General features: G+C 47.2%; 1 protein-coding gene across 1 annotated transcript in view; it reads left to right on the top strand.

Moving 5' to 3' along the window:
* KDM4C (lysine demethylase 4C) overlaps positions 1–12,956 on the top strand; it is a 565,453-nt gene that overhangs the window by 500,716 nt on the left and 51,781 nt on the right. The window contains exon 18 of the mRNA XM_073572230.1: positions 9,309–9,494. Within this exon, the coding sequence (XP_073428331.1) occupies positions 9,309–9,494 (186 nt within the window). The remainder of the gene's footprint in view (positions 1–9,308; positions 9,495–12,956) is intronic.

Raw genomic sequence — 12,956 nt, 5'->3', positions numbered from 1 at the left:
CAGATGGTATTTCTGATACTCAGCACAATTTAGTGGAATCCTTCTGTTTCTCAGAAGAGCTTTACCATGTAATTGCTATTGGCTCTGTACACAGTGACTTTTTGAATGAAATGCAGAAGTTTCTGTAAATGTTCATAAGAAAAATATTGAAAGCTAATCAAACCGGCTGCTAAATATTGCAAACATGGCAGCACTGTCACTTCTTACTGTTGTAGAAAATAAAATGTTGTTGCCAACAGATCATTTTTTTTGTTGATTCTTCAGAACACTTCCAATACAAATCAGCATTTTTATTGCTTGTTGTGCAGTTAAATCTAATAAAGATATTTATGTACTGAATAAAAAGAATGTTCAGTCCCAAATTACTACAGAATAAAATAAAAGGAAAATAGAGCTTGCGTTTTACCAGGACGCTGAATGATGGCATTTAGAAATAGTTCATCTTTGACTCATTTTACTGGCCTGAACTTTGTAAGACGGTTGATTGCCGACAATACATGTCCTGATTAGATTACTTTACTAATTTCAAGGCTTTCCGTTCACTAGACCTGCCTTGTTTTTTTACTTGGTGAATTAGTTCAGAGAAAATTAAAGCATGCCATCATTTTATTATAGTGATATTAAAACTGTACATGTGCAGTACCTTTGTAGTGACCTTTTCTTCAGAGTTGAACGGTGTGTGCTGCAGACCTCTTTCCTTCTAAGCTGAAGTCATTGTCTTCCATGTTGCAATGGACAGTCCTGATCCTTCTGTCTACAAGCTTATTGGCTCACAATCTACTTTCTTCTTCTCCCCATGGAGACTGCAAGTGAATGAAGCTAATAAACTACAGATCATTGGTGAAAAATTGAAATTTACACAGTACATGTCTCTAAATACATCTCTATTGGAATTGTCCTGCACTTTATATCTATGGCCTCGCCACAGGATAGGCCATCATTATCAGATCAGTGGGGGTGCGACACCTGTAAACCCCTCAGTTGGGTGCATTTTCCTACATTTTATTGGTTCAGCAGAACCAGGCATAGGATTATAATGTTACAGTAGCGTAGCTACTGAGGGGGATGGCAGAAGGGGCGGTCGCCCTGGGCCCCGCGCTCTGAGGGTGCCCACCCGGAGCTAAGCTGCTATATCTGTATTGGTGTGCACATTGCGCCAATAAAGTTACATTCTGTGGCAGAGGAGGGAAAATCGATCTCCCTGCTCTGCCACCCCGCCGCTATGGGGGCCTCGGAGCAGACGGGGGTGGGGGCCCTGTATCAGCTAGATGCCTATACAGCTGACTGCATTGATCAGAGAAGGAGCATTGTGTGTCCTCTCCCATCATCCCCCTGTCAGCGTCTGACGTCACCGATGCCGACACTGACAGCAGGCGCAATGATGTCATTTCTCGCCGCATGGAGTCCGGAGATGAGCGTGAGCTCGGAGCAGTGAAGGAACCAGGAGGAAGAAAGGTATTTATCTCTTTATGGTGGCTGCATTATACTATAGAGGCTGCTTATGGGGGTGCATTATGCTATAGAGGCTGCCTATGGTGTTGCGTTATACTATAGAGGCTGCCTATGGAGGTGCATTATACTATAGAGTCTGCCTATGGGGGGTACATTATACTATAGAGGCTGCCTATGGGGGTGCATTACACTACAGAGGCTGCCTATGGGGCTGCATTACGCTATAAAGGCTGGTTATGGGAGTGCATTATGCAATAGAGGCTGCCTGTGGGGGGTGCATTACACTATAGAGGCTGCCTATGGGGCTGCATTATGCAATAGAGGCCGCCTATGGGGCTGCATTATGCTATAGAGGCTGCCTATGGGAGTGCATTATGCTATAGAGGCTGCCTATGAGGGTGCATTACACTATAGAATCTGCCTATGGGGCTGCATTATGCTATAGAGGCTGCCTATGAAGGTGCATTATATTAGGGGCTGCATTATTCTATAGAGACTGCCTATGGGGGTGCATTATATTAGGGACTGCATTACGTTATAGAGGCTGCCTATAGGGGTGCATTATATTAGGGGCTGTAGTATACTGTAAAGTCTGCCTATGGGGAGTGCATTATACAATATAGAGCCTGCCTATGTGAAGTGCATTATACTATATGGAGACCTATGGGGAGTGCATTACACTGCGTTATACTGTATTGTGGACTATCTGGTGTATTATTCTTTATGGAGGCTATCTAGGGGGCCATCATACAGTGTGTAGATTACAGTGACAGTTCCATCAATACAGTGTGTAGATTAGTGACGGGGCCATCATACAGTGTTGGTGCCATTAAACAGTTTGAGGGATATTAAGGGGTCAGTATATACACAGTGAGCGGGCATTATACTGTGTATAAGAAAGCATCATATTGTGTATAGAGGAGCTGTGTATAGAGGGAAACTCGGGTCATTAGTAAATGTAAAGTGGGCACTTATTGTTATAGGGGAACTCAGGTTACCGTAACAGTCAAGGGGGCACACAGGGCAATATTACTTTTTAGGGGACAAAATGTGGGCACTGTTTTCTAGGGCACTTGCATTACTGTGTTCTAGAGGGTTGTTTTACAATTTAGGGGGCACAGAGAAGCACACAATAGGTGCAGTAGTAGGGACACATACGGCAGCAGCGGCTCAGTATTGGGGTATCAGCAGGATGAGGAGTTTGTGCAGGTTGGGAATAGTCCCATTGGGGACAGTGCTGAAAATGTGAGAAGTGAAATGTGTCTTTGTTGTAATCTCTGCAGTCGAGTCCTGGCTGGAGAAGTTGTCAGGTCATTCTGGACCAGATGGAAAAGACGTGAAAAGTGAACGACTCCATCAGAAAGAATGGGGGTAAGTAATTATCTGTAATTGTGCTGTGATCTCTTATATGTTCTGTAGGACTGATATTTACAACTGACCATATGGCGGTAATGTCAATATTGGTCTTTATATAGTGATTATTTTCAGCAACAGCGCGGTCATCTGCTGAGATTCTCCTCCACTATTAGCATGCGTCACCCAGTTGTAATCAGGGATACCTGGATATGGGCCCATTGAGAAGTTTCTACCCACTAAACCAAAACCCTAGCTATACGCCTCTGTTATAAAGGTAATGTAGTGATTTAAAAAGTGTGGTCTGCCATTCAAACATTTAAGCTTTTAGCCAATCTATTAGCAACCCAATGCAGTCATGGATTATTACATGGATAGCCAACTGATTTTAATGGACACATTGTAAGTCTTCATTTCTCCTGAGGTGGCATTGCAGAAGTATGCTTGCTATTGGCTTCCCCTACAGATTATAGCTATCCTCTTGGAATGTGAATGTGACGTCCGTCTGCGAGTCTGGGCTGTAGTAAGACAGCACCCCGAGCAACCCCGATACCCTTTACCCCTATACAGGGATCTGGATTTACAGCAGAACCCAGGAGGTAGCTGTCTGAATAAGAGCAGCGGACCAGAACAGGACAGTCACCAGAAAGGGGTTAAAAACGAGACCAGAAGCGTAGTCCACATAAACCTCCAAACAGAGAGATGGGTAAAAAAAACTTTAGCCGCATCTGCGGGCAATACCTGAGCCACTGGGCAGGCATGACCAGAACTGCCCAGGGGCTGATGTCCCAGGAGTGAAGATTTCTGTTGTCCAGCGTTTTCCCTGAAGTCTCCAGACTGCAGCATGCTTGTGTAGGAGGATGGGAGTGTTCCTCCAGGCTGTGCAATGAAGCAGGTAGCAGGTGCTTTTAGCCAAATAATCAGCTCAGGCAGGAGGGGAAAAAAAAGTTCAGGGATAATGTGTATGTATATATATATATATATATATATATATATATGCAATATATATAAAAAACGATTTTTTTTTTTGGCCAGATATAATGTGATGTCCGCCAGATTATAGCTATCCTCTTGGAATGTGGATGTGATGTCCGCCTGCGAGTCTGGGCTGCAGTAAGACAGCACCCCGAGTAACCCCGATACCCTTTACCCCTAAACAGGGATCTGGATTTACAGCAGAGCCCAGGAGGTAGCTGTCTGAATAAGAGCAGCGGACCAGAACAGGACGGTCGCCAGAAAGGGGTTAAAAACGGGACCAAAAGCGTAGTCAGGAATCCAAGTCTAAACCAGGCGGGCAGCAGAGGTACAAAAACGGCAGACAGTAGCAGAGTCAAATCCAGGCCAAGGTCCGAGTCGTAAACCTGGAGGGCGGCAGAGGTACAAAATAGTCAGGCAGGAGCAGAGTCAGAAATCCAGGCAAAGGTCAGAATCAAAGATAGCAAATAACAAACTAGCACACTGGGGAAACCAAGACTCTATCTGGCGGCCTGCAAGACAGGCCCCAAGGTATTTGAAGGATCAGGCTATCCCTCACAGGTTCACAGTCTGATGATGTAATTTGGACTGCCCCCAGGACCAGGCCAGATGGTGATGCACCAACCCTTTCATGACTGACAGAGGAGCGGAGCCTGCGCCCACCAGATGCCTGCGCAGGAGCCCCTTCTCTGTCACCTCCACCCAAGGGGAAACCACTGCGCCTTCTAGTGGCTGAGGCAGGAACAGCCGTCCCCGAGTCTGACAGTGACGTGACCGCCCGGCGCCTCCCAGTGGTTGAGACCGGAACAGCAGTCCCTGTATCTGACGGCGACGTGACAATCCGGCGCCTCCCAGTGGCCGAGGCAGGAACAGCAGTCCCTGTGTCTGACGGCGACGTGACAGTGAACAGTTGGTCAACCGTAGTCCGCTTTTACCTGGTTAGATTGCTTCCTACAAAATAATTGTTTAAAATGGATAAGCGCTTAAAGAAGATCTGTCAACAGGTCAAAGTATCCAGTTGTTCCTCTTAAGGCCCCGTCACACACAGCGATTTCGCCAGCGAGATTGCTGATTTTGTGACGCCACAGCGATCTCACCACCGGTATCGCTGTGTGTGACATGTGTCAGGGACCGGGTATCGCTGATCGCGCTCCATCACCCTGGGCCGTTTTTTGATCGTTGGTCTCCCGCTGGCCAGCTCGCATCGCTGCGTGTGGCAACGAGAGACCAGCGATCAGCGACGCTGGTTTCCAATGTAAACAGCGGGGTATCTAAGAGCCAAGCGGCTCTTAGTTAACCGCTGTTTTCCTTGGAAACCAGCATGCACGCTGGTCCTGATCGCTGGAGGGGCTGTCTAACAATCCAACATGGATGGGATCGCTGGGACACCTATATGTGTAACGGGGCCCTTATTTTATTCTTTCTGCTCTCCTTTGTATTCAATTTGTTGTTTATTCAACTCCGCCATATGATTCCAGAGATATGGGACTGTTTGTTTAGTGCTAATTTTCATGGTATTTACGAAGGGACTGTTGACCACAGGTTAATAATGTAGGGCAACCTAAAGACACGCTCCCTAGGATCCTGTAAGACATGTTCTCTTGTAAAGACCATTAGCCATAATAAAAAGGTCAAAATGTCCATATCTCTGGAACTGCCTACATTTTACCAGGTCCTCTTTAAAGCGAGCCTGTTAGCAGGATTTTGCTAAGTAAACTACAAACATTGTCAAGTTGACAGTGTTAAACTGATTAAAATGATACCATCTTCTGGTTTTTGTGTAATCAGTGTTAGAATTTTTCAGTTAATGATATGCCCATTCTTTGGGTCTTGATTGTAGGCAGTGTTCTCTTCCTGCTCTAAGCCAGAGAAAACATGGAAAGGCCTGTGGGTAGGTCTTTCCTTAAGGTCCCGTTACATTTAGCGATGCACCAGCGATCCCGACCACAATTTGACCCGGTCAGGATCGCTGGTGCATCGCTTAATGGTCGCTAGTGAGCTGCCAAACAGGCAGATCTCACTAGCGATGCAGCAGCAGTTGGCGGTCGTTACTCCTGCCAGACACGGCGAGGGTGACGTCTTCCGCCTGCGTCCATGGCTCGTTCGTTGGCACCAGCAGGAAGCCGTCGACGAGAGATGGACCAGGCCGATCTCGCGCAATCAGCGGGGGGGGGTCAGTCGGAGGCGAGTGTCACATGTAGGGATATCGCTACCGATATCGCTGTCGCTTCACAAAATCAGTGACGCTTTAGTGAGATCGCTAGCGATATCGCTATGTGTAACAGGCCCTTTAGTTTCTCTAGCTTAGAGCAGGAAGATAACACTGCCTACAGTCCCGCCACAAAGCATAAACAGTCTGTTTCTCTCTCTGTCTCTATCATGATGAACATGTTTGTGCTTTGGGGTGGCCTGTGGGCAGGTCTTGCCTTCTTTCCATGGTTTCGCTGGCTTAGAGCAGGAAGATTAGACTCTGCCTACAGTCCTGCCCCGGAGCACGGGCATATCATTAACTGAAAACGTCTAAAGGCCCCGTTACATTTAGCGATGCACCAGCGATCCAGACCACGATACGACCCAGTCAGGATCGCTGTTGCATCGCTAAATGGTCGCTAGTGAGCTGCCAAACAGGCAGATCTCAGCAGCGACGCAGCAGCGGTCGTACTCACCTGTCAGACGCGGCGAGGGTGACAGTCTTCCGCCCGTGTCCATGGCTCGCTCGTCGGCGCCAGCAGGAAGCCGACGACGAGAAATGGGCCAGGCCGATCTCGCGTGATCACCGATAACCAGCAGGGGAGCCGGTCGGAGGTAAGTATCACATGTAGCGATATCGCTAGTGATATTGCTGCTGCTTCACAAAATCGGTGACGCTTTAGCGATATTGCTATGTGTAAGCAGGCCCTTAACACTGATTACACAAAAACCAGAAGATGGTATCAATCAGTGTTAGAATTTTTCAGTTAATGATATGCCCATTCTTTGGGTCTTGATTGTAGGCAGTGTTCTCTTCCTGCTCTAAGCCAGAGAAAACATGGAAAGGCCTGTGGGTAGGTCTTTCCTTAAGGTCCCGTTACATTTAGCGATGCACCAGCGATCCCGACCACAATTTGACCCGGTCAGGATCGCTGGTGCATCGCTTAATGGTCGCTAGTGAGCTGCCAAACAGGCAGATCTCACTAGCGATGCAGCAGCAGTCGGCGGTCGTTACTCCTGCCAGACACGGCGAGGGTGACGTCTTCCGCCTGCGTCCATGGCTCGTTCGTTGGCACCAGCAGGAAGCCGTCGACGAGAGATGGACCAGGCCGATCTCGCGCAATCAGCGGGGGGGGGGTCAGTCGGAGGCGAGTGTCACATGTAGGGATATCGCTACCGATATCGCTGTCGCTTCACAAAATCAGTGACGCTTTAGTGAGATCGCTAGCGATATCGCTATGTGTAACAGGCCCTTTAGTTTCTCTAGCTTAGAGCAGGAAGATAACACTGCCTACAGTCCCGCCACAAAGCATAAACAGTCTGTTTCTCTCTCTGTCTCTATCATGATGAACATGTTTGTGCTTTGGGGTGGCCTGTGGGCAGGTCTTGCCTTCTTTCCATGGTTTCGCTGGCTTAGAGCAGGAAGATTAGACTCTGCCTACAGTCCTGCCCCGGAGCACGGGCATATCATTAACTGAAAACGTCTAAAGGCCCCGTTACATTTAGCGATGCACCAGCGATCCAGACCACGATACGACCCAGTCAGGATCGCTGTTGCATCGCTAAATGGTCGCTAGTGAGCTGCCAAACAGGCAGATCTCAGCAGCGACGCAGCAGCGGTCGTACTCACCTGTCAGACGCGGCGAGGGTGACAGTCTTCCGCCCGTGTCCATGGCTCGCTCGTCGGCGCCAGCAGGAAGCCGACGACGAGAAATGGGCCAGGCCGATCTCGCGTGATCACCGATAACCAGCAGGGGAGCCGGTCGGAGGTAAGTATCACATGTAGCGATATCGCTAGTGATATTGCTGCTGCTTCACAAAATCGGTGACGCTTTAGCGATATTGCTATGTGTAAGCAGGCCCTTAACACTGATTACACAAAAACCAGAAGATGGTATCAATCAGTGTTAGAATTTTTCAGTTAATGATATGCCCATTCTTTGGGTCTTGATTGTAGGCAGTGTTCTCTTCCTGCTCTAAGCCAGAGAAAACATGGAAAGGCCTGTGGGTAGGTCTTTCCTTAAGGTCCCGTTACATTTAGCGATGCACCAGCGATCCCGACCACAATTTGACCCGGTCAGGATCGCTGGTGCATCGCTTAATGGTCGCTAGTGAGCTGCCAAACAGGCAGATCTCACTAGCGATGCAGCAGCAGTCGGCGGTCGTTACTCCTGCCAGACACGGCGAGGGTGACGTCTTCCGCCTGCGTCCATGGCTCGTTCGTTGGCACCAGCAGGAAGCCGTCGACGAGAGATGGACCAGGCCGATCTCGCGCAATCAGCGGGGGGGGGGTCAGTCGGAGGCGAGTGTCACATGTAGGGATATCGCTACCGATATCGCTGTCGCTTCACAAAATCAGTGACGCTTTAGTGAGATCGCTAGCGATATCGCTATGTGTAACAGGCCCTTTAGTTTCTCTAGCTTAGAGCAGGAAGATAACACTGCCTACAGTCCCGCCACAAAGCATAAACAGTCTGTTTCTCTCTCTGTCTCTATCATGATGAACATGTTTGTGCTTTGGGGTGGCCTGTGGGCAGGTCTTGCCTTCTTTCCATGGTTTCGCTGGCTTAGAGCAGGAAGATTAGACTCTGCCTACAGTCCTGCCCCGGAGCACGGGCATATCATTAACTGAAAACGTCTAAAGGCCCCGTTACATTTAGCGATGCACCAGCGATCCAGACCACGATACGACCCAGTCAGGATCGCTGTTGCATCGCTAAATGGTCGCTAGTGAGCTGCCAAACAGGCAGATCTCAGCAGCGACGCAGCAGCGGTCGTACTCACCTGTCAGACGCGGCGAGGGTGACAGTCTTCCGCCCGTGTCCATGGCTCGCTCGTCGGCGCCAGCAGGAAGCCGACGACGAGAAATGGGCCAGGCCGATCTCGCGTGATCACCGATAACCAGCAGGGGAGCCGGTCGGAGGTAAGTATCACATGTAGCGATATCGCTAGTGATATTGCTGCTGCTTCACAAAATCGGTGACGCTTTAGCGATATTGCTATGTGTAAGCAGGCCCTTAACACTGATTACACAAAAACCACAAGACTGATTTCTTCACTCCAGGTATCATTTTAGTCTGTTTATCACTGCCAACCTGACAATGCCTGTAATTTACTTTGCAAAATCCCACTGACGAGTTTTCTTTAAATGCCTTTGACGTTTCTATTGGCAAAGATACTGGAATAGCTTGAAAACAAGCAATATCTGAAATATGTCTAATAAACAGCCCATTGTGGAGACTGAATATAAATGACACTTATTGATGTGTGTATATCGTATTTGTACTATTGTGTTTTGCTGTATTCACCTTAAACCTTTTTTTTCTTGTCTTCAACAGAAATGTGTTTTCTGCAGACAAAGGGTTAAGAACTCTCATGGAGCTTGTATCCAGTGTTCCTATGGGCGCTGTCCCACATCCTTCCATGTGACCTGCGCTCATGCTGCGGGGGTAGTCATGGAGCCTGATGACTGGCCCTTTGTAGTGTACATCACATGCTTCAGGCACATGATCAATCAGAACATGGTGAGAACTTATTTTCTGAGTGTTTCTCATTATATTGATTTGAAATCTTCCAGAGCATGGTCACAGCGCTGCAGAATGAGGATTGCTCTTCATGTGTTTCTAAATCTGTCACTTCTATTAGTTACCAAGTCTCACGTGGAGGCAAGCTGGAGGCACTTCTTAGAACATGAGCTGTATAAAATAATCTTTTGTCTTGAATACTTTACAATGTTCAGCTGATAATATTGCAGTGGGAGATTGTACTCTGAAGTTAGCCTTCAAGTGAATGAATTCCGAGGAGCAATAATCTCAGGAGAATGCCATTGCTGTCTTGGCTCCTATTTATTAAATAGTAGTTTCATCAATATGATAATTCTTTGTATAACACATGAAGGCTTTCATCTTATTATAGCTCTTTGAGGGTCAGATTTGTTAATTCAGACTAGCTTGATGGCAGAGTTTGAGTATATTGTATTCCTGGCCAGCACCAGCAATCACATTTCTTATCAATCAAGCCAAATATACAGTATCTACTACTACAATTAAAAATGTGACCTTCCATTACTTGTTTCTAAACCTAACATATCCTAAAATATGTCACACAAGATATTAACATAAAGCAAAATATATACAGTCGGTGAATCCCTTGATGGATATCATCTGCCATGTTGGGTGTTGGCAGACCGTGATCAGCGCTGCAATTCAAGCAGTAGGCAGAGATGGCCTTGAAACTCTGGATTATATGCCTGACCCAGTTGCAAGGAGAAAGACTAAAAATTTATTTAAATCTTAAAATACCTCCCAAAGGTCTTTTATTATCTTGTATGGGGCACAATATGTGTTTATAATAAAAAAAAAAATTATTGAAAAAAAATATACTGTATAAATAGCCCAGTCTGGAACAGTAGAACACTAAAAATACATGAATATGAGCTTGCTGGGTTTTTCTTTGCTTTTTTTTTTGTGAGAGTGGGAATATAATGAATTGTTGTGATTGAGTTGAGAAATACCCTTCAACACCAATAACTATGTTTTGACCCCTTAAAGGGAACATGTCATGTGGATTGCGCACAGTAAGGGTGGTTTCACATTAGCGCTTTTTAAGCGCACGCACGGCCGGGGGTAGCTCCGCCCCCGAGCCGGCTCTCTGCCCGGCGTGCCCTCCCCTTGCTTGTAGCGCCGCCTCCTAGCGCACAGCGGCGCCTGCGATCGGCGCACCCTATCTTTAGCATAGGGTGCGCAGATCGTGCGCAGGCCGTGCGCTAGTTGCGCTTTGACCTGCGCTGCGCACTTTTGACGGTGCGCCGTGCGCGCCAAAATCCGAAAAGTTTGATTTTGGCACGCACGGCGCACCGTCAAAAGTGCGCAGCGCAGGTCAAAGCGCAACTAGCGCACGGCCTGCGCACGATCTGCGCACCCTATGCTAAAGATAGGGTGCGCCGATCGCAGGCGCCGCTGTGCGCTAGGAGGCGGCGCTACAAGCAAGGGGCGGGCACGCCGGGCAGAGAGCCGGCTCGGGGGCGGAGCTACCCCCGGCCGTGCGTGCGCTTAAAAAGGGCTAATGTGAAACCACCCTAACCTACACAGTGTCAGGTCGGCGCCTTTATACTGATTAAAATGATACCTGGGGTGATAAAATCCGTTTTGTGGTAGTTGTTTAATCTTTATTTTCAGTTTTGAGTTAATGATATGCTAGTTCTCCGGGATGGGTCTTCATGTGGTGCTCTGATTACGTATTCATACTGATGTCTTCTGAAAGGTCACTCATCCTTCAGTGACCTGCCCCCTCGTTTACATAATGAATATTGTGGTATTTATTGTACTATAAGACGCACCGGACCATAAGACACACTTAGGTTTTAGAGGAGGAAATTAGAAGAAAAATTTGAAGGACAAAAATGTGATCAATTCTGTACGTAACATCCCCTATCCTGGTATGCATGGCCCCTCATCGCTATCCTGGTATGCATTGCCCCCTCATCTTTATCCTGATATGTGAGACCCCCTCATCCCCATCCTGGTGTTCATGGGCCACCTCATCCTTATCTTGGTTTATCAGGGCCCCCAGCTCCATCCTGGTATGCATGGCCACATCCTTATCCTTGTATGATTGGCCTCCATCCTGGTATGCAGGGCCCCTATCTCTGTCCTGGTATGCATAGCCCTATTGTTATCCTGGCATGATTGGCCCCATCTCTGTCCTGGTATGCATGGCCCGATCAGAAAAACATAAAAAACCAAACCATTACACTTACCTTCCTGTACGCCCTTGCAACATCTTCCAATGCCAGCAGCTACTTTATACTTGTAAGCAGCGTATGGCAGTGACGTCATGAGCTGCTTACAAGCCAAGGACAGCTGCTGGAATACTCACTGCTCTCCACGTCGGGAATATATGCGTGGAGGGCAGTGAATATTTATTACTCTTAATAGCTAGCACAGTGTCAGCCGCATCCGCCGGGCTTTCACGTGTACCACTACTAAAAGGTATAAATGTTCACTGCATTCCACATCTCTGGGAGTGGAGAGCAATGAATATTAATTCCCTTTAGTAGCAGGGACACATGAACGCTGGCAGCTGCAGGAAGCCAGCGGCTGATACTGTGCTCGCTACTAAAGAGCAATGATTACTCACTGCCCTCCACGCACATAGTCCCAACGTGGATAGCGTTGACTATTCCGGCAGCAGTCCTTCAGCTTATTAGCTGCTTACAAGCATAAAGCTTCTTCTGGCTTCGGAATAAGAAGCTGCAAGGAAGCACAGGAAAGTAAGTGTAATGTTTCTTTTTTTTATGTTTTTCTGATAGACCCCCATCCTGGTATGTAGGGCACTATCATACCAGGATAATGATGGGGGATCAGTCACACGTGGATGCTATGGCCATGGAATACATTGAATATTCATTTCTTCTTAGCAGCGGGCACAGGAGTTAGCCACAGCAGCCAGCTCCTGCCTCCTAATACCCGCTGCTCCCCCCTCCTCACTACAGCCAGACCAGGTACAGCCGGACTTTAAGACGCACCCCCCCCATTTTCCTCCACGTTTTTGGAGGAAAAAAGTGCATCTAATAGTTCAAAAAATGTTATATCTATTGAAGAAAAAAAAAAAAGACTTTCAAGCAGGCAAGCGGCCGCGCCTGCGCTGCAGCATAATTGCATGTATAATGTGCATTTAATTCTTTAATTTGATGCTATAAAATCATTAAAAAAGTCTCAAAATAGTGGCTGGTGCCATCTTAGTGGAGACCATTTATTTTTTCTCTAGCAAGATGCAGCCGCCCGCGCAGTAGCATCTATCTGATCGCCGATAGATGCTACTGCGGATGGCGCCATTTTGAGACACATTTTTTATTTATTTTTATGGATTTACTTATAGCAAATTAAAGAATTAAATTCACTTTATACATGCAATCATGCTGCAGCGCAGGTGAATGATTTTTATGTGTATATATATATATATATATATATATATATATAATATTC

This window comes from Dendrobates tinctorius, unplaced genomic scaffold, assembly GCF_039654945.1.
Source record: "Dendrobates tinctorius isolate UK_male_01 unplaced genomic scaffold, ASM3965494v1 ptg000031l, whole genome shotgun sequence".
Classification (NCBI taxonomy): domain Eukaryota; kingdom Metazoa; phylum Chordata; class Amphibia; order Anura; family Dendrobatidae; genus Dendrobates; species Dendrobates tinctorius.
This window is presented reverse-complemented; position numbering and strand designations above follow the sequence as displayed.